At 44.2% G+C, this 22,100-nt stretch overlaps 1 protein-coding gene across 6 annotated transcripts in view; it reads right to left on the bottom strand.

Moving 5' to 3' along the window:
* Nucleotides 1-22,100, bottom strand: part of WWP1 (WW domain containing E3 ubiquitin protein ligase 1) — a 398,863-nt gene that overhangs the window by 22,342 nt on the left and 354,421 nt on the right. For all 6 annotated transcript variants that reach the window (XM_029591608.1, XM_029591609.1, XM_029591605.1 and 3 more), the window contains one exon: nt 2,526-2,630. In XM_029591608.1, coding sequence (XP_029447468.1) covers nt 2,526-2,630 — 105 coding nt within the window. The remainder of the gene's footprint in view (nt 1-2,525; nt 2,631-22,100) is intronic.

Below are 22,100 nucleotides of genomic sequence, written 5' to 3'. Positions count from 1 at the left end.
TCAGAAAACTACTATTTTTTTTTTTTTAAATGATCCAGTCAAAAGTTCGGAAAGCTGTTTTTTTTTTTTTTGTTTTTAAGAAATTCAAACCTGATGGGCAAGGCCCCAGGAAAATTGAGATCAGGACCGCAGGTTATGCCTCTCAGTCTGCTGGAGTCAGAGAAAATACTGAGGGATCGCATGTGGCACCCCGGGTTATGTGGAAGGTGCTTTTCAGTTTTTCTCTGACTCCATCTGCTGGAAGGGAGGCAAAACCCAGCAGTCTGGACTGATCCTGGTACACACAGGGAATATAAGTTTTCTATGGGGCACTGCTGTAGACTGTCCACTGAGAACTCTGAGTTCCTGATTGCAAATAAGATTACTACAAGAATATTTAAGATAAAGCTTATGCTGTTTGTTTTTTGTAGTGCTACAGAGTGCTGCTTAGTTTTTTATATTAATTTTTTAATATTTTTGTTTTATTTTTTATACCATTTTTAATATATTTTTAATGTGTTTTCATTTATTCTTTTTCTTTTCCTCTTCCCTTTTCTTCTTCCTCCTCCTTCCCTTACTCTCTTTTCCTTTTCCCCTGATTCAATCTTGCCTGTTTCTTGGCCCCAATTTTCCCCTTTGATAGTGTTTTTTGTTTTTAGTAAGTATGTTTTTCATTTTATTAATTATTTCACTTTCTTTTAGTAAAAAAGACTATTCATTTTATGATTTCTGGTGCCTCTTAGGGTGCCTTGGAATTTTTACAGCAGGTATATATTTTTTTTTAAGCTTTTTTTTTTTTAGTTTATATATTTTTTAATTTTGTGTATTTTTTATTTTTTATTGCCTTTTAGTTTTTAGGTTTGTGATTAAGCTCATTAATGATACATATCCATGGTTCATAAGGCCTCGCTCTTAGCTAAGATGTATGCTTTAATTCTTATATATTTTGTTTTAAATTGTTTATCATCTTGCTTCAATATTATGTCATTTATGTATTGCCATTTTTAATTTGTAATATTTTAAAATTTGTATTTATTCAACTTTAGTCCTCATGGATTATTTCTTATATTTTGAGGGGTTTTTTATTATTATTTATTAATAGTTTTACTACTTTGATGATAGACTTTTATGGGTTCTTGCTAGGAAATAAGGACGATCAATTATATAATCAGCCCTGACAAAGACATCTTGTCAAAAGATTACCATGTCAGGTGTACTGGATCCATAATTGTGCAAATTTTGTGTTTGATTTAATTGTAAATATGCTTTTATTGATATTAAATTTGCAATATTTTATCACGCATTTTAAAAGTTATTTATTCATATATTTTATTATCTATTTATCTTTTTGTTTACAACTCTGTTTTTATATTTCTTTGTGTGGCTCACCTACCTCTCTATTTGTTTTCTCACATTTTGAAGAAAGCATAGAGGGGCTTCTTTCCAGACATTATTACAAAAATATGAAGACATAAAACACAAGGTAAAAATTAACTACACTAATTTTTTTTTGGAGTCTCATGAAAATAAGAGTGGATAGTGAAAAAAGGAAGTTACCCTAAAATGTGGCAAATGGCAAAGAGAGAGCAAACAGAAGAGACTCGTGCAGCAACATCTACTCATGCTCATTAAGGGCCTAATTTTTAAAAGCATTTACTCAAGAAAAACTGGATTTTACTCGAGTAAATGCATGTTACTCAAGTGGTTTTTTGAAAATTGCTACAATATATATATGCTATTGAAATGTCCATAGGATTTACTCGTGTAAATGCACTTTACTTGAGTAAATGGCTTTTGAAAATTGCTACAATAGTAGTTACATTTGCGCGCATAACTCCTTTTGAAAATTATCCCTTAAGATATTTAGGTCTTTCTGAGCTCTAAAAGGTAGATTTTCAGAGTCACATGTGGGTGCACATGTGCGCGAGAATCCCATCTCAATCGCAGAAGGGGTGGAGGGATTTTAGTAGGTACCGCAGCGACACACTAGTACATTTCCCAGTTCACCCCTGTAAAGGAGCGGACTTCCTAAATCCCTAACTAACCTTCCTCCCTTTTACCCTATCAGCCCCGACCCCTAAAACCCCACAGACTACAATAGATTTTTTTGTTTTAATACTTACCTACAGTCCCGTAGCAGCAGCAGGTCACGCGGTTGTTCAATCCCAGTGCGCACTTCTTCGCGACACAGACTTGCTGGCACTGTCCCAGTCCGCTCATGCCCCTCCCATGGCCCGCCCCTTTTTTCTTAAAGCTTTCTAATGCATGTACCAGGAGATACGTGCGCAGCTACGGGCCTCATTCGCCACGCGTAGGGCTTTTAAAATTTGCCCTTAAGTAAGTACATTCTATGTCAGTGCCATCCAATATCATTACCTACTTGCATGGATGAATTCAGTCCTGCTTGTCCACAGTGAATAAAGTATTGATATATTTGCCCCATACAGTTTAAACTCAAGCACACTGCTTCACAGGAATTCTGACTGGAGTTTTAGTTCTTGCAGAACACCCAAGAGGATAGAAATTACATGCAATGTATATCATACCTGCCAGAACCAAATCATCTGTTTGCTGTTTCTTGTGTAATGACGATAAACCGTATTTCTTTGCCAGTCTGATAAATCCACCTCTTGCATGCCACAGAGCATTACCTGAGGAAAGAATAATTGGTTTAGCCATTAATATACTATGTATTAGATGTTTTCAGCTGTTAAAATGATCACATGTCAGTGACTAATTCCAAGATAAGAAAACAGAAATATTAAAAAGCATTACTTATGCATAAATAGGTAAAGAAATTACAGAAACAAAGAAGCACTCTGTTCCCAGCCCAGCTTTATTTCCATCAATCTGATTTAAAGTAACCATCTGGGAACAAAAGCCACTGTGCAAAATAAGGCCATCTGATTAGCTATTTTAGAGGCATTTCCCTTCACTACTTCTGTGCAGAGTCCAGCTGGACAGCCAATGTGAAATGAAATTAAAGACATTTTGTACCAATAAAAAAAAAATAAAGCCATCTGATTTTCTGTGTGCAGTTTCTTTTTGAATCCCAGCTATTATTTGGCCAATTTATTAGTTGCAGTCATGTTTCTTACACATAGTTATGGTTCAGTATGAAAAAAAATAAATCTAAAGATTAGCTTAAGAAAGATAAACATTAGAGGGACATTTTATAAGGTAACAGTTATGCATTTTCATTTAAAATATTACTGTAAATAAAATCCATAATTAGTTACCTTACAGGAGTAGGACTTTGAAAAATCAGTCATTTAAAACTTAACATGGTACTAATTGATTCCAGTAGTACTACTAAACTGAGAATGGGTCTTCTGATGTTATTGAATTTCACACTTGCAATACATTAAAAGCCAAGTTACCACTGCTGCATTACTACATTATAATATAAACAAGCTGGAAAACTACTCACTGGCCTACATAGCACACAGACATATTTACATGGCATGTGCCTGATATCTGGGTATGGACAGATGACCAGATAAAGCTAACAGCCACATTTGCTCTTTTCTGTAATACCCCTAAAAAGGCCTTAAAACACCTTTGCCCGATGCCATTTCCAATGTTGTTGGTCTTATACAGTCAGTGATATTCTTAAAAATCAGTAGTGATTTTCCTTTAAAGTTTCTGGTTCATTGCTAAAATAAAGCAGAGTTGCACAAGCTTTCTCAGAGGACAGCAGGATGTTAGCCCTCACACACGGGTGACATTATCAGATGGAGTCCCGATGCAGAAAACTTATGTCAAAGTTTCTAGAACTTTGACTAGGCACACTGAGAATGCTCAGCATGCCCTATACCAAGCATCAACGCGGGATCCCACTCCAGTTTTGTAACATCGAATTATAATTAAAATAAAAATAGGAGAAACCCAACTCCACAGGGTGGCAGGCAGGTTTCGTAAGGACTAGCATCCTGCTGTCTTTGGAGAATACCTGCTACAAATAAGCAACTCCGCTTTCTCCGAGGACAAGCTGGATGGTAGTCTTCACATATGGGTGAATTCCTAGCCAACTAGCACAACACCGGTGCTGTTGGTAACGGGGGAGGGGGGGGGGGGGAGGGGAGCAGCTTGAACCCAAACATGATGCCTAGGTGGGAGAGTTGGGTTCTACACCTCAAAAAGGTTCCGAAGGACAGACTGGAGGAACAGACTGTTGTGTTGGTCATCCCTATCCAGACAGTAATGAGCTGTGAATGTGTGGAGAAAATTCCATGGCGCAGCCTTGCAGATCTCCTCCATGAGAACTGCTCACAAGTGGGCCACAACACTGCCATGGCTCTGACAGAATGAGCCTTGACTTGAAGCCCAAGATGCAGTCCCATTTGGGAATAACAAAAGGAGATGCAATCTGCTAGCCAACTGGATAGTGTTGGCAATGCCCAACCTTTCTTGTCAACAGAATTAAAAAGCTGGGTGTCTAAGGGCTTCTGTCCGCTCCAGCTAGAAGGCTAAGACTCGCTTGCAGTCCGAGCAGTGTAGAACCCTTTAGTCTTGATGCGAATGGGACCTGGGAAAGAATATTAGCAAGACGATTAACTGGTTAAGATAGAAGTCCATCACCACCTTAGGCAGGAACTTAGTATTAAAGTGGATAAGTCATTAAGGCCTGGAGGTTGCTGACCCTGCACGCTGAGGTGACAACACTAAAAATATGACCTTCCAGGTTAGTTACTTCAGGTCACAGGTGTGCAGCGGCTCAAAAGGAGCTTTCATCAGCTGAGCTAATACCATGATGAGGTCTCAAGACACAGCGGGAGGCCTTAGGGAAAGCTTTAATTGAAGTAGGCCCCCATGAAACGTACAACTATACGCTGTACAGAGATGGGCGTACCATCTACACCTTGGTGGTATGCACCAATTGCACTGAGATGAACTCTAACGGAGTTGGTTTTTAAGCCAGCTTCTGATCGGTGTAGAAGGTAATCAAGCAGTTTTTATGTGGGGCAGGAGAATAGATCTAGGGTTTTCTGCTCAAATCACACTGGTTTGGATGCATCCAAAGTGACAATGGGGGATTTGTGGAGGATGCTAGTTAAACTGGATACTAATGTTACCCAGATGAACTCTTCCCTCTCATTGATGGTGAATGCTAATAAAACAACAATAGCAGAACAGGGGAGGAAAATGATGGATATAGAAACTAGAGTGAATAAATTAACATCAGATGTTCAGAGTATTCAAAATATTGAATCTATTCGTGTGTCGGATAATGTGATCTTACATAATGACGTAGAAAATTTAGAAAATGTTTTCCAAATTAAGAATTTGCGATTTGTTAACTTTCCGTATACGAGATTAATGTCACCACAGGAGATGTTTATTAAATATCTCAAAGAGATATTAGCATACAAGGAGGACGAAATTCTTCTTATTTAAAAAATGTATTATTTCCCCTTAAGAATGATTGGTGAACCAGGTGGAATGAATGATTTGCATTCCCCAGGGATATCAACATTTCTGGAGGATTCCCTGGATATAATCAATAAGCGTACAACTTTGTTTGTGTCATTTGTTCAAGAGAGGGATAAAGAGTCTATATTTGAGAAAGCCTTAAAAAATCGTGCAATTTTATTTTGTGGACAGAAGGTTTATACTTTCCCTGATGTATCTAAGACCACGCAGGGTCGTAGAAGGCAATTTCTTAAACTGAAAGATAAAACATTGGAACTAGGGGCAACTTTTTTCTTAAGGTTCCCCTGCCAATGTTTTGTGAATTACCAAGGGAATAAGTTTATCTTCACCACTCCTTCCCATATGGAGAATTTTTTGAGGGATAAAGAATTAGAAAAGATTAACCAAGCTTCAACAACAGAAGTGGGTACAGAATAAATGAATAATCCTCCTTTTCTTCTAAAAAATTATGAAGTAAGGTTATGGTTGACTGCTCTCCTTATTGGATACAGGTACTAAAATTGTTTTGTTATGTAATTAATGATTCCTGAATTTGTTATGTTAGTACACCTGTATTGCTTTATTTTTTCGTTTGAAAAATATGTTATCACTTGAGTGTGACTTGGAAATTAATAAAGTATAAATTACAAAAAAAAAAAAAAAAAAAAATCACACAGAAAACCTCCACATCAATCCATAGGACTTTCTAGTGGAAGGCTTTCTGGACGCCACCAGGATCAGAGACACACAATTCTGAAACATCAAGTGGCTGCAGGATTAACCTCTTAACATCCAGGCTGTGAGCAACAGGGCCTGGAGGTTAGGATGCCACAGCCTGCCTTGGTCTTGCATGATGAGATCTGGGGAAGTCTCCGGATGGACAACGCCAGAAAGAGTGGAAACCAGAATTGTCTTGGCTAATGAAGGGCTAGGAGAATTGTAGTCCCTCTGTCCTCACCCAGCTTCAAGAGTGTCTTTGCCACTAAGGGAAAAGAAAATTATTCCTCACCTGCTAATTTTCGTTCCTGTAGTACCAAGGATCAGTCCAGACGGTGGGTTATGTCCCCTGTCCAGCAGATGGAGTCAGAACAAAAGCTCGAGGGGGGAGGTCCTATATGACCTCACAGCTGAAGCTAGAATCCTCAGTAACAATACTTTCAGAGCCAAAAAGAGGAAAACATTGGAGGAATCAAGAAACACAACTGTTCAGAAAGTGTAACTAACAATTGAACTGTTTTAAACCAATTACAAACATGGAACTTGCAAAACAAACACACAAAATACTCGATCATTCCCTAGAGAACCAGGGAATGTCAGAGGTAGAGACAGAAAAGAGTAGTAAGGACGAGCAGAGGCGTTCCCCAAAAAATAATTCCCCCCAGACATTAGGGAGGGTGTCTGGACTGATCCTTGGTACTACAGGAACGAAAATTAGCAGGTGAGGAATAATTTTCTTTTCCCTGTACGTACCAGGATCAGTCCAGACGGTGGGATGTACCAAAGCTTCCCTACTACGGGTGGGCCTTGGAAAGCCCTGCTCGAATGACACTATCTCCGAAAGATCCGAACACGGGAGCCCGGACATCCAGACGGTAGTGCTTGGAAAAGGTATGCAGTGACTTCCAGGTAGCCGCTCTACAAATCTCTTGCGCAGATACAGACATACTCTCCGCCCAAGAGGCAGCTTGAGCCCTTACAGAATGAGCCTTAACAGCCAACGGTGGATTTCTTCCAGCCGTTATGTACGCTGAGACTATCGCACCCTTCAACCAACGGGCGATAGTAGCCTTGGAAGCCATACAACCTTTCCTAGGCCCTGACCAAAGAACAAACAAGTGGTCTGAGAGCCGAAATTCATTTGTAGATGCCAGATACTGCAAAAGACACCTCTTGACATCCAAGGAACGCAATTGTCTAGAATCCTCCGACGAGAAGGAAGGCAATTCAACCGACTGGTTGAGATGAAAAGTAGAGACTACCTTTGGTAAAAAAGAAGGTACCATGCGTAAAGATACTCCGCAGTCCGTGAAACGGAGATAAGGTTCCCTACAGGACAGTGCCTGGAGTTCTGAAATGCGACGCGCTGAAGTAATAGCCACCAGAAAAATAGACTTAAGTGTAAGATCCTTAATGTTGGACGTCCGTAAAGGTTCGAATGGCGGGTCCCCCAGTACCTTGAGTACCAGATTGAGACTCCAGGAAGGACAGAGCGGTCTGGTCGGAGGCTTCAACTGTCGTACCCCCCGGAGGAAGCGTACAACATCCGGATGCGCCGAGAGAAGCGAACCCTTTCCATTATGGAGAAACGCTCCCAAAGCAGCCACCTGAACCCTAATGGAGTTGTATGCGAGACCCATCTCCAGGCCTGACTGCAAGAAGTCAAGAATCTGTGCTACTGAAGCACTACTCGGAATAAGAGAGCGCGATACGCACCAATCCTCAAACACCTTCCAGACTGTTACATATGTAACCGAAGTAGACGACTTACGAGCTCGAAGAAGAGTGGAAATCACGGCCTCCGGGTATCCCCGACGCCTGAATCTACGCCTCTCAAAAGCCAGGCCGCAAGACAGAAGCGATCCGCCGCCTCGAAAAATATGGGCCCTTGCCTGAGAAGTCGTGGGAGGTGACCGAGTCGAATCGGACCGTCGTGAGCGAGGTGTAGAAGATCCGCAAACCATGGACGACGAGGCCATTCCGGAGCTACCAGGATCACCGGACCCGGATGGGTCTCTATCCGCCTTAACACCTTCCCCACAAGAGGCCACGGCGGGAAGACATACAGGAGAATCCGCTGCGGCCATGGAAGGACTAGCGCATCGACCCCCTCTGCACCGTGTTCCCTTCTGCGACTGTAGAAGCGAGTTGCCTTTGAGTTTGCCGCTGTGGCCATGAGATCCATGCGAGGTTTGCCCCACCGATGTTCTATCAGGGACATCGCAGCCATGGAGAGTTCCCACTCCCCGGGATCCAGTCGTTGACGGCTGAGAAAGTCTGCCTGTACGTTGTCGACGCCTGCTATGTGAGAGGCTGATATGCGGAGTAAGTTGAGCTCTGCCCAACGCATCAACTTATCCGCTTCCCACGCTACAAGGCGACGCTTGGTGCCCCCCTGGCGATTGATGTAAGACACCGTTGTTGCATTGTCCGACAGAATCCGGACCGCCCTTTGACGAACCATCGGGAAGAAACCCTGGAGAGCAAGACGAACTGCCCTGGTCTCCAGACGATTGATGGACCACTTCCTTTGTTCCTCTGTCCAAGTTCCTTGGATGGAACTCAAGCGACAGACCGCCCCCCAACCGGTGAGGCTGGCGTCCGTGGTGATTACTACCCAGTCCGGAGTCTCCAGGGACACTCCCCGAGCTAAGTGTCGAGGGTCTAACCACCAATGGAAACTGAGACGAGTCACCGCCGGGATTGGAAGTACTGTTTGGTAATCCCCTGAAACCGGCTTCCAACGAGACAGCAAGGCCCACTGAAGAGGTCGAAGATGAGCGAAGGCCCATGGAACTAGGTCGATTGTGGACGCCATAGTCCCTAGAACCTGAAGATAATCCCAGGCTGTGGGTTCTGGGAGGGATGAGAATCGCCGAATCTGCGCACGCAACGACTGTGCCCGTTCCGGTTTCAGAAACACCTTGCCCACCTTTGTGTTGAAGTGAGCTCCCAGAAAGTTCAGCGTCTGCGAGGGTGTGAGATGACTCTTGTCGAGATTGATGATCCAGCCTAGTGATCGTAGAAGAGAAACCACACGGTTCACGGCTTGTACACCCTGCAGTTGAGACTTTGACCGAATGAGCCAGTCGTCCAGATATGGGTGAACTAAGATCCCTTCTCTGCGGAGAGCAGCCGCGACTACTACCATCACCTTCGTGAAGACACGTGGTGCCGTGGAGAGGCCGAAAGGTAAAGCCTGGAACTGAAAGTGCTGACCTAGAATCTTGAAGCGTAGATACTTCTGGAAATCTGGATGAATAGGAATATGAAGATATGCCTCCATCAGATCCAGAGATGCAAGGAATTCCCCTTGATGAACCGCAGCTAAGACCGAGCGTAGGGTTTCCATACGAAAACGCGGGACCCGTAGAGCTCTGTTGATGGTCTTGAGGTCCAAAATGGGACGGAAATTGCCCTCCTTCTTGGGCACTACAAAATATATTGAGTAATGACCTCGTCCCAGATTGGAGGCGGATACTGGCTTTATTGCTCCTAAGGCTAGCAGTCGATCGAGGGTCTGCCGAACAACTTCTTGTTTGTGGAACGACCCGCAAGGGGAGAAGAGGAACCTGTCCCTGGGAACGCGGACAAAATCCAATGCGTAACCGTTCTTTAGAATGTCCAGGACCCACTGATCCGATGTGATGCGGACCCACTCCTTGTAGAAAAGAGCGAGACGACCCCCTACCCTTGGGATCGGCTCGTGGGTCCATCTGGCATCATTGGGCTGGTTTGGTGGAAGAGCGAGATCCAGCTGGTTCCTTACCAGATCTACGCCCACGAAAGGACCGGTTCCAAGTCTGAGAACGCGAGGAGGGATACCGAGGAGTTTGCTGCTGTCTGGTAGTTCTTGCTCGACGCTGGTTACGAGTTCGATTTCTAGAGAAGCTGAAAGACCTGGTAGAGCGGGGTCTGTCCTCTGGAAGTTTGTGTACCGCATTCTCATTGAGAGACTTAATAATTTGGTCCAAATCTTCCCCAAAAAGGAACTTGCCTTTGAAAGGCAGGGATCCCAGTCGCGCTTTGGAAGAAGAATCAGCCGACCAGTTGCGGAGCCAAAGAAGACGACGGGCCGAGACCGCTGCTACCATAGAGCGAGACAAGACCCGGAGAAGGTCATATAGGGCATCTGCCCCATAAGCCAGCACCGATTCTAACCTGTCCGCCTGCTGAGCCTCGGAATCCGGGAGATCCTGCGAGGTGAGTAGTTGTTGTACCCAACGCAGTCCTGCTCTCTGAGCCAAGGCAGTGCAAATAGACGCTCGGACCCCAAGTGCGGAAACTTCAAAGATTCTTTTTAGATAGACCTCCAGCTTCCTATCTTGAAGATCCTTCAAGGCAGTACCACCGGTAACTGGAATGGTAGTACTCTTAGTTACTGCTGAAACTGCGGAATCCACCGCTGGGACCTTAAGCAATTCAAGAAACTCCATAGGTAGAGGATAGAGCTTATTCATAGCTCTGCTGACCTTGAGAGAAGCCTCCGGAGCATCCCATTCCCTGGAAATCAACTGCAGGAAACTGGGATGGGTGGGAAAAGCCTTGGCAAGCGGCCGAAGACCTGCAAGGAGGGGATCCCCTTGTTTCACCTTAGGATCCGGAGCAGACGGTTCCGGGGGAGGATCAATGTCCATCTCTTGAAGAATATGAGGAATGAGTCCTTCCAATTCTTCCGCCTGAAAAATCCTAAGGACCCGTGGATCGTCGCCCTCCATTTGAACCGACACACTGGGATCAATCCCAGTTGGATCCTGAGAGGGGTCCACCTGTGGACTTAAAGGAGCACCGCTTGTCGGTCCCGCGGGAACCCTGGAGGGTGCCTGTGAAACCCCTAACTGCTGAGGCGGTCCTAGGGTCGAAGGTCCCCCTAAGGAAACATCCAAACGTGGAAGTTTAGCTGGGGTAGGTTGTAAGAAAGGTTTCAGGGGCTGACTGCTTTGCAGGAAAGCCCGGTGCATAAGTACCACAAACTCCGGTGAAAACCCGGGGAGTCCCGGAGGAAAACCTCCCGGAACATTAGCTGTCGACTGACTGTCAATCCTCTCAGTGCTGGGAGCCAAAACGGAGGGAGGCGGCAAACGCGAGTCCCCTGCATCCTCTTCTGAACCGTCGGCTTCCTCGTCAGAAAATAAAATGGCCGCCGTTCCCGCGCTCAGCGGGAACGGGGCTTGCCGCTTTTGAAAAGTGCTCTCCTCAGAGAGGGTTCCTGTGCCATCCCCAGCTTGCTCTGCGGTTCCCTCAGCCGGAATACAGGATGAACAAAGCCGACTCGTCTGCCGACTGCAGGAGGCACAAGCCGATGCGCGCGGCATAGCTGTGAGGGGAGGCAGGAACGAGCGGCGCGCCAAAAATGAAAACAAAAAACCCCCTTCTGAAAAAGGCGCCTTGAATACTCCCCAGCTCCCTGTAAAAACGAAGGAGCCGCCGGGGAATGAACCTCCCGGCAGCTAGCAGCCCCGGGGAAATGTCTTCGCGGGGCTGCAAGTCGTCGAAGGTAACCAGGAGCGGCGGGGGGGGGGGGGGGAAACTCTATCAGTGCCACTGATAGTCACCCCTGACTGAAACAAAAACGCCGACCTCCAGTGCCAGTCAGAAACGGCAAGAGGTGAGGTCCTGAAATAAAAAAATTGAGGAGAAAAGAACACTTACCCCCAAAACGGACCTTCGAGAAGAGAAACACAAAGAGGAGAGTAAAGACCGAAAGCAAGTCCCTCCCCTTAAAGGACCGCCACAAAGTAGCAGTCACTTGTCTTGCCAGAGAAAAATTTCTCTACTTATTCTTTAAATAATAATATATATCTTTTTTTTTTTTTTTTTTTTTTTAATTTTCTTGATTCCTCAGAAACAGGAAGGCCTAAAACCTAATAACCTGTGCTGGGGACTAGCCAGTCCCCTGCTCACATCTGCTGGAGTCAGAAGATACTGGGGATTCTAGCTTCAGCTGTGAGGTCATATAGGACCTCCCCCCTCGAGCTTTTGTTCTGACTCCATCTGCTGGACAGGGGACATAACCCACCGTCTGGACTGATCCTGGTACGTACAGGGAATCGGAGGATACGTATACAGAAGACCCTTGCCCCAGCAAGGGCGTCCGAAGGTGGTTTGCTGTCTGACCTGGAGAGGAAGCCAAACCGAGGCACCTTCCTGTTGCAGAGGGACGCAAACAGATCTGCATCCAGGTTCCTCCAAAGGTGGACTATCCAATTCGCTACCCCTTGGTCCAGGGACAACTCATGGGGTCTGAAGGCTAGACTCAGCCTGTCTGCTACCACATTCTCCGTCCTGGCCAGGTACATGGCCCTGAGCACCATCCCGTGTGACAGGGTCCATGACCCAATCTGGACTGCTTCCTGACACAGGAGGTACAAACCCGTGCCTCCCTGCTTGCTGACATACCACATGGCTACTTAGTTGTCTGTGTGGATCAGGAAATTTTGTTGGACAGCCGATCTCTGAAAGTCCATAGAGCATACCTGATCGCCCAAAGCTCCAGGAAGTTGATTTGACAAGAGCATTCCTGAGTGGACCAGAGACCCCGAGTGCTGAGCCCCATGGTGGATGCATCCATGTTTAGGACAATTTGGGTAGGGGGACTTCAAAACGAGATCCCCCATTCTAGATTTGAAAGTACCCACCACCAGGACAATGAGTCCTGGAGAGATGGGGTGACTTGGATGCAATCCTGGAGGCCCTGAGCGGCCTGGCATCACTGCAACCTCAGGGACCATTATGCTCTGCATATGTGTAATCATGCCAAGGGAGTGATATGTTCGGTTGCAGCCATATGGCCCAACAACCTCAACATGTGCCAGGTTGATATCTGCCAGCTGTTGAATCTCTGCCGCAATAATCATCAAGGTGACAGTCCTCAGGGGAGAGCTAGCAGAGCTCCTATGCAGTCCAACTGAAGTGACAGACTGAGATGGGACTTTGGTTAGTTGAGAACGAACTCTAGCGACTCCAACACCCAGATGGTCAAGCGCATGTACCGTTGGCCCCTGCCTGAGATGTGCTCTTGTTCAGCCAATTGTCCAGATATGGGAAAACATGCACTCCTAGCCTGCGCCACAACCACGGCTAGACATTTTGTGAAGAACCATAGAGCGGACATCAGCCCGAAAGATTATACAGGGTACTGGAAGTACTGTTTCCCAACACAAATCGGCAATACTTCCTGTGAGGGGAATCAAGGTGCTCAGGGAAACCATCAAACTTTTCTTTTTTTTAGAAACTTGTTCAAGGCCCTTAGGTCTAGGATGGGACTGAGTTTTCCTGCTCTCTTTGGAATCAGGAAGTACCTATAGTAGAATCCCCGCATTCTTTGTCCTGGTGTTACATGCTCAACCGCTCTAGATGTTAAGAGGGCAATTTGGTGGCACAACCAATAAGTTCAATTGGGATCCCTGATGGATGATGGACAGAACCCACTTGTCCAAGTTTATACTGGGAAACCAGTTCACAAAGAACCGCAGCCTTCCCCTGACTGGAGGGTCCATCATCCCAGGTACGGGCAATTAACTTATGTTCCCTACGGCCCAGTCAAAACCCCATCCACAGAGTTGACTGAGAAGCTGGCTGGGGCTTGGGAGAGCTCTACTCCCTAGGTTGATTGCAGGAGCCCTGATGGTGTAGACAGGAGCGAAGAGGCAAAGGATAGTACTTCCTTATGTGAAAGAAAGATTTCCCTGGCCCTAGTCTCACTGGCCTCCTGGATGAGGATAACAGGTCTGGAGCTGGTTGAGAGCTGTTGGAGGGTTTCATGGTGGTCCCGAAGTTGGGCCACAGGATCCCTCACTCCGAAGAGATTCTCTCCAGTACATGGCACCTCAGTAAGTCACTCCTGTACCTCTGGGTCGGAGATTCGAAGCCCCCAGCCATACCATTCTGCGGCTGCCGAGTTCCGCTGCAGCCTCTCGATGCCATTTTGAAAACATCGTAGGTCACATGGATCTCGCAATTTCATACTCCAGGCTCTTATGCACCAGCGTCATGAGGGTGTCTTGCTGCTGTTGAGGCAGCTGCTCAGCCACCTCCTGCACTGCTTAGAGATATCCCTGTGAGTACTGGTTCATGTAGAGTTGGTAGGTGGCAAGGTGAGCAATAAGCATGGGTGCCTTGAAATAGCTTTCTCCCAAGAGCCTCCATTGCTCTATGGTCCTTTCCCAGGGCACCGAGGAATGAGTCTGAGAGCGCTTTGTCCTCTTGAGGGCGGATTCGATCACCACCAACTGGTGAGATAGCTGACACTTATCGAATCCGACAGCCTTCTGGACAAGGTAAACCCCGTCTTATTGGCACTGTGAGGGGGTATTCCCATATCCTCAGCAGCAACTCCTTAAGTATCTCATGTATTGGGACTCCCATGATCTCCTTAGGAGGCTCCATGGACCGGATGATCTCAAGCATTTTGTGCCTGGCATCCTCCTCCATCAATAACTGAAAAAGGATGGCTTCTGCCATCACCCTCACAAACCCTGCAAATGTCAAGCCTCAGGAGAAGATTTCCTTTGTTCCTCTGGAGGAGAAGGGTCTGAAGGGAGGCTCTTGGAACTCTGAGGACTCCAAAATGTGATCACCCCAGGGATCGTAGGATTCCTCGTCCTCACTGAATGCAACAGGGGTTGGGTCTCTAGGTGCTCAGCCTACGTCCACAGGTGCAAGCACCGGCAGAACTGGACTGGGGTGGAAAGCCTTGGTGTCTCCACCGATCTCTGTGGAGCTTCCTCCTCAAGTGAACCAGCGACAACCACCATATTGGTAGGGGGAGGCCTTGGTGCCCCGCTGGGGCACTGATGCTGTCCCAGAAACAGATGTCAACTGGGTCGGCAACGCACAGATGAGCACGTTGAGTTTCTCCAGAAGCAGTACACGGACAGACAGAGCCACGGGACCAAAACCCTGCAGCGCCCAGTCCACTGCTAGCTGGACTAATGTTCCAGCTCTTCCTCAAACGTTGCCAATGCCAAGACCAACTGGAAGGAAGGAGGGGTAGCCAGATCTTCCTCGGACCCCCAAGGTGGATCAGTGACTGGCATCAGTGGAGACCATTGCAAACCCCTGGAACAGATGGAGGATGGCATTCCTCTCTGCGGGGTTGCTTTGGGGGCATTGCGGCAAAAGCTGTTGCATCCTCGTGCCCATTTCCATGCATGACCTCGATGCTTGACCTGATCCTTCCCCAGTGCTGAGCCCGATGACTAGGAACCCGACTTCCTCAGCCTGGAGATAGATGATGGTCGATTTCCAGTGCCCCTGTTCTCTGGCAACATCAATGGAACCTGCTGGTCCTGCCGACATCGATGGCTCGGTGTCCATCAGTGCGGCTCCTTGGTCCTTCAATGTTGATGATGCTGATGGCTCGGACTTCTTCAACCCAAAGAGTTACTCCATCTTGTCAAGTTGAAGTCTACGGCCCTTCAGGGTCATCTGGGCGCATAAGAGGCAACCCTGGACATCATGCCACAGTCCATTGACTGCTATTCATTGGGTTGACTTGAGGAATAGCCACTGCTATTGCTGGCAGCGGAAGCATGGTTTCCAGGCACTTGTAGTCTGGATTGCCCACTGTTGGAAACAGGATGCTGGGCTTAATGGACCCTTAGTCTGACCCAGTATGGCAATTTCTTATGTTCTTATACGTTGCCCCTAGGCAGATGACATGCCTCATGTGGATCTATAATGGACATGGTCCTCTGGCACTGAGGGCACTGCTGAAAACCTGACGTGGCCATGATGGACAAAACAAAAGGGCCACTAATAAAAGACAATGGCGGAAGGTGTTGATGGCCAGAGGGCTCCGCTTACAGTTCCTCAGAAAGAGAGACTGGAGAGGGACCCCACGTGGACGTGTGGTATACGGCATGCTGAGTGTGCCCAGTCAAAATTCTAGAAACTTTGACATGTTTCCCGCATTGAGGCTCCATCTGATTATGTCTCCATGTGTGAGGACTACCCTCATTGCCCTTGGAGAATTCTACATAGCTTAAAACAGCTGTACTACTGAAAATGCTTTCAATTCTGTCAGAAAATACAACAAAAGATTCCCTTTTTACCAGAGAAACCAGTTGATCTCTAGCTTACTCTTACTTCTTTGCACCTAGGTATCCTTCTATGCTTATCTCATGCTTTCTTGAAATTCTATTTTTGTCTCCGCTTCCTCCTATGAGAGATCATTCCATGCATTCACCATCCTTTCAGCATATAAGACCAACACTAGAGACCATTTGAGACAGGAAATAGAGGGTGGAACTAAAAGGCCAGTTTTCCAAACGGAGAAAGGTAATTTCTGGAGTGCCCCTGGGGTCTGTACTGGGACCTGTGCTATTTAACATTTTCATAAATGACCTGGAAAAGGGAACACAAAGTGACCACATTTGCAGATGACAAAATTGTTTTGAGTTATTAAAACAGCAGCAGATTGTGAAGAATTGCAGAAGGACCTTGTGAGACTAGGAGACTGGGCATCTAAATAGCAGATGTAATTTAATGTGGACAAGTGCAAAATAATGCCCATAGGGAAAAATAATCCCAATTACAGATACACAATGTTTATTTATTTATTTAAACGTATTTATATACCGTTTTTTAAAATAAAATTTTATCAAAAAGGTTTACAGAGAATTAAAATAAAATAAAAGTAGAGCATAAGTAAAATTAAATTAAAAAATGTACATAAATTTAACTAAAATAGCTAGATAAATACTAGCTTAAACAAACATTTTTTAATTAAATAAAAGAAAAATGTGCCGTGGGTACTTTAGAAAATAAGAGAAGGAATGAGGGAGGGGGAAGGGAGGGGAAGGAAGAGAGAAAGTGGAATCGACTGACCAAATGGAAGGGTAGGGATAAGGATAAGATTAGAGAATTGAACAAATGTGGTGGGAGGGATGGATCGTCAAATGAACGTATCCTGGAAAAGGAAAGTATATATGGCGGTTAAAGTGAAGAGTCAAAACAGTGTGTATCAAATGGGTGGAGTTGAAATGATGGAAGTTTTGTTTTTGGAGGAGGGATGCTTAGATGGAGTATTAAATGCATATTGAAAAAGGTATGTTTTTAGAGCTTTTTTAAAGTGGTGGGGATTTGATATCAAACGGAGAGGGTTAGGTAGTGAGTTCCAAAGAGATGGTCCTGCTACCGAGAATGCTCTCTTTCTGGTAATATCTAATCTGGCCTGTCGTGGTGATGGAATGTCTAGGAGATTTTGAGTAAGTGATCTTAAATGTCGGGTAGGTTTGTAAATACGGAGTAAAGTGCATAGCCAAGTAGAGGGAGAATTGTAAATTAAACTGTGAATGATTGAGAGTACTTTATATTTTATCCTATATTTTATGGGTAACCAATGAAGAGATTGTAAAATGGGAGTAATATGGTTACGAAGAGGAATACCGGATAATAAACGGGCTGCACTGTTTTGAACTAATTGTAGTGAATGAATTGAGGAATCAGATAGACCTAGGTAGAGTGCATTGCAATAGTCTAGGCCAGAAAAAATTAAAGATTGAAGAACAGTTCTGAAATCACGATAGAAAAGAAGAGGACGGAGACGTTTTAGAAGTTGCAGTTTGTAGAATGATTTCTTTGTTAAAGAGGAGATTTGTTGTTTCATGGATAGATCTGTATTTATAATTACACCCAGATTTGTGGCATGACGTTTTATTGGGATTGTTGAACCATTAAATGTAAAGTGTGATGGTGTGTGGGAAATATGCGCTTGCCAGCAAGCCATTTCATCAGGGTTAAACACCAACTTCCCTTCTCCCTGACCTTTGCCTGAATAAAAGCATCACTTGTGCTTAAGCCTCTCTGCCTAGGAAAGGATACCTGACATCATGTATTTCTCTGGCTTGTGCTTAGCCCTGAATTCCTGGGGAAGGGGCTGGGTGTTCCCTAGTCAGAGGCAGGACAAAGTCAGGAGGTATAGATTTCAGCAGCCAATGAAATGATCCGTGCACACCCCCTGAGCCAAAGCCAATAGTGTAGGGACTCGTCTGTTGCTATGGGAAAGTAGCCAATCATGTAATGACACATCATCTGCCTTTGTATGAATGTACAATAAAAGGAAGAGCCTCGTGAGGGCTCACCCTTTTTCCCTTCTCTTCCTGCCTGCGATGAAAGCTGTCTCAAGTGTGTTCCTTGCCTCCATACTCTACATCTGGTGACCCCGACAGTGATGATAAACTCCATGCTCATTTTGGCTGGTCATAGCCAAGGTACGTACCGTTTAACAGATTTGCAATTGTAATATTTTTTAAAAAAAAGTACTTCTTAGTAATTTTTAAAGTATTTCTCAGCAAGTTTGTTCCCCACACTCGTGAGCATGGGCAATGATTTGACTGTACAGCAGAGGCTACATGCCAGGGAGCTGCAGCAAATCATCAATAATCATTATTTCATCACCAGAAGAAAAATAGCGCAAGTCAGCCTGGGGGACTTAGAAAAATTAATAAATGAAATAGCTTGCCGTTGCCCTTGGTATTCTGGAACTCTAAATACTCTAAATACCCAGGAATGGATTTCAATCGGCAATTGTCTTCATACGGCTCCCAGAGCTCCCATAAAGCAAAGATTAATCTGGCAAAAATGTACAGAGGCCATCGAACACATAGAAAAAAAAAGTTTAAAGACAGCAGTTTCAAACCATGTGCTTTTAGAAGCAGGCAGACTCAATCAGAATACCCTTCCCCCATCTTATGCTCAGTCTCCCTCAGAGACAGCAAATTCTTTGTATCCTCAGCTCCCCATACCTACACCCAAGGCACAAGCCATTCACACATCTCCGCCCTCTTTAGAAAACCAGCTCTTGAGCACAATTAAGCTACAACCTGGCATGGGAGGGGTGGTCCGCATGGGGTTTCAGCAGGAGCAAGAGAAAGAAAACCTTACAGAAAAAGAATTATTAGAAGGACTTCAAGCCTTCCCCATCACAGAAAAGAACCATGAACAAAGGGGGACAGAAAATGAAATAGAACATCTGGGGACACACACTCACATGGCTCCTGTGGCTTCCTCTGCGTCCACCTCAGAGAAAAGGCCCCAGGAAACTGAAAACACTGAGGTCAGAAAAACTAGCCTTCCTCCATCTTGCCTGCAATCCCCTTCCCCCACCAACCACTCCCTGTACCTTCATTTGCCATTGCCTGAGACAGTCATTGATTCTGCATCATCAATTTGTCCAGGTAAATTACCATCTCAAACCACTGCTCCCGGTAACAATTTATGTGCCGTGGTCAGCATGGGATTTCATCTAGAACATGGAAATCTCACAAGAGAGGAATTATTGAAAGGGATTCAAGCCTCTCCTATTACAAAAGGGATTAAAGAGCTGGGTGTGGCAGCAAATGCCATGAGCAGTGGCTATGCCCCCAGGTCTTCAAAGAAATCAGCGTATAAGACCTTGGGCCAGGCAGCTGCACTCCTGTGTTACAAGCAAAGAAAATATCAATATGAAAAAAAGGATTTAATTAGACTCCTGCGTTACAAGCAAAGAAAATATCACTATGAAAAAAATGATTTAATTATACACTTCAATGACCTATTGCAGTCCCGATTAAACAGAGTAATTGCACAGACAGTACAGATTTGGAAAAAAATGGTTTCTATTAGTCTTTGAATTCAGTTACAAAAAATCTGCATACTTTGAGAGTATTTTCCCCCACAAAGTGTATGCACAGCCTTATGTTAAAACTGTACTGAAATTTGAATAATATTCTGTGTAAATTACATGTGAAAGTTTCCCTTTTGCAAAGTTTATTTGGCTCACATTTAAAATGACTCCATTTCTCTGAGATTTAAGTTTAAAGCAATTGCTTGAATTGCCAGCGCACAGATTCTTATTGCAATTTTCCCTATAGGAGAAAAATAGTATCTGTCTGCAAGGAATCAGCAAATCCTCGGTCGATGTTATCTAAATTGTTAAACAATGCTATCTTCAAGTTCCTATTGACTGAAGGATTAACTCCTTGGGTGCAGTTCTTTTCTGTTGAGAAACACTGCTCCTCCCCCCCTTTTCTGTAACTCTTGCTTGCCACTCATGGGGGAGGGAGGGAGAACTTTTGAAAAGAAAAAAAACTGGACTTAGTACTGCAGTTTCTCTCTCTAGTTTATATATTTGTTATAACTTTTCTATATTTGTTATAACTAATACTTTTCTTTAACTGTGCTTGCAGCTTTCAAAGGGGGGCATGAGACAGTTCAGATATCCTGCTGATCCAAATCTTTTCCCTCAACCTTCACTGCATTACTACACTAGCCCTTCATCTGTTATTAATCTTTTTAATACTTTCAAACTTCGTTAATACTGAACTGAGATTACTGAACAGCGTGTTTCATTTCCTATTCTAATAATTATATGAAGAAATTCTATTCTGATATTCCACATTGAAAGTAAGCTCAGAGTATTACTGATTGCAACCTGGAACAATACTTGCAATCTATAAAGTAATGATGGTGTCTCCACTAGGAGGCGCTATGTTATTCTACAAGTTATATTATATTATTGTTTTAATAATTCTGTTGTATAATAGTTTTTATTTTTCAGGCCTACAGACCTTCTGTATTAAGGACACTTCAGTTTTATTTTCTTTTTCACAAATTTTTACAGAATTCTGAACCTTAAAATTTTTACTGACAGAGGTTGCTACATCTAAAGCAATCCCTCCCAAGCCTTTTCATGCAAATCCAAATTGATTTTATTAAATTGAATCATAGAATTGATTTCTTCAAGGTTAAAAAAGTAAGAATTTCACTTTAATCCTTACCTTAATAAATTTTTGCTGTATGCCAGTTTTTAATATTTTCCAGATTTACAGCCTTCCTGCCATGAGAAGATGTGAAGGTGAACACCTTGCAGTTTATTTTAAACATTTTTCTAACGCCTTTTGACTTTTGATTTTTGATCCTTGATCTAATTTTGTTTTTGATAACCTTTTGATAAGATTTTTAGCTCATATTATGTGTTATCTGTTGTCTGTCTTGATGTAAAGAAGACTATGAATGAATATTTGCAAGATGAATGAATATATGTCAGTCTTGTGTAACATATGTTTAATGTAATGTCTAATATACTTGTCATTTGATTCAGCTTACAGCAAATGACTTTTCCTTTAAATGATTAATTTACATTTATTGCTATTTTCCTGAATGAAAATTGATCACTGCATAAAAACTTTCTTGATAATGGGGCTACCCTCTGTCCTGAAAACTGATAATGGCTCTATTTACTGCAGCCATTCCTTTACATGAATTTTGTCAATAATTGAACATTAAATACGTATTTGGCATCCCCTACAACACCACAGGGCAAGCCATTGTGGAGAGAGCAATCATACCCTTAAGAGCTCTGGACCAAACAAAAAGAAAAAGGAGGGATAATTGCCCCTGGATTTTCCCCCTGAACAAAGTATTGTTTAAATCATCTAAACATATCAAATTTAAGACCACAGCCATGAGTAATCATTATGGGACTAGGGTTAGTCACCCACAGCCATCAGTTTTGTATAGAATATTTAATGTCTGGTACGGTCCCGTTCCCTTAAAATGGGGAACGAGGATATGTTTCTCTGCTTGCTTCCACAGGTCCAATCAAGCCGTGGAAAGATGGAAAGGTGTCCAGGTCTCTGTAGGACCCGATCCCCAACTTCTCCCTGAGCCTCCACAGCCCTCAGAAGGACAGAGACCAGACTCCTTGCAAAAAGCAGCACCACATGACCTGGGGACAGATCAAGGCCCTATCCAACCAATCTGCACAACTCTTAGAACAGCAAGGCCTTGAGAAAACTCCAGAGAACTTATTAGCTGCTTTTCTTGCCTGAATGCCAACTCATTAACAATTGTGTTCTGCATCCTCATCTTTTGCCTTATTTCTCCAGCTATGGCGATTTCAGAACAAGGACTCTGACAGAACAACATGTACATCCTCGAACTTTTCACACCTGTTGAATCGAACAGACTGTTGGATCTGCGCACACATGCCAACCCAAGCCTGCGGA

Source organism: Rhinatrema bivittatum, chromosome 2, assembly GCF_901001135.1.
Source record: "Rhinatrema bivittatum chromosome 2, aRhiBiv1.1, whole genome shotgun sequence".
Taxonomy (NCBI): domain Eukaryota; kingdom Metazoa; phylum Chordata; class Amphibia; order Gymnophiona; family Rhinatrematidae; genus Rhinatrema; species Rhinatrema bivittatum.
Note: the sequence above shows the minus strand (reverse complement) of the source record. Positions and strands in the feature narration are given on the sequence as shown.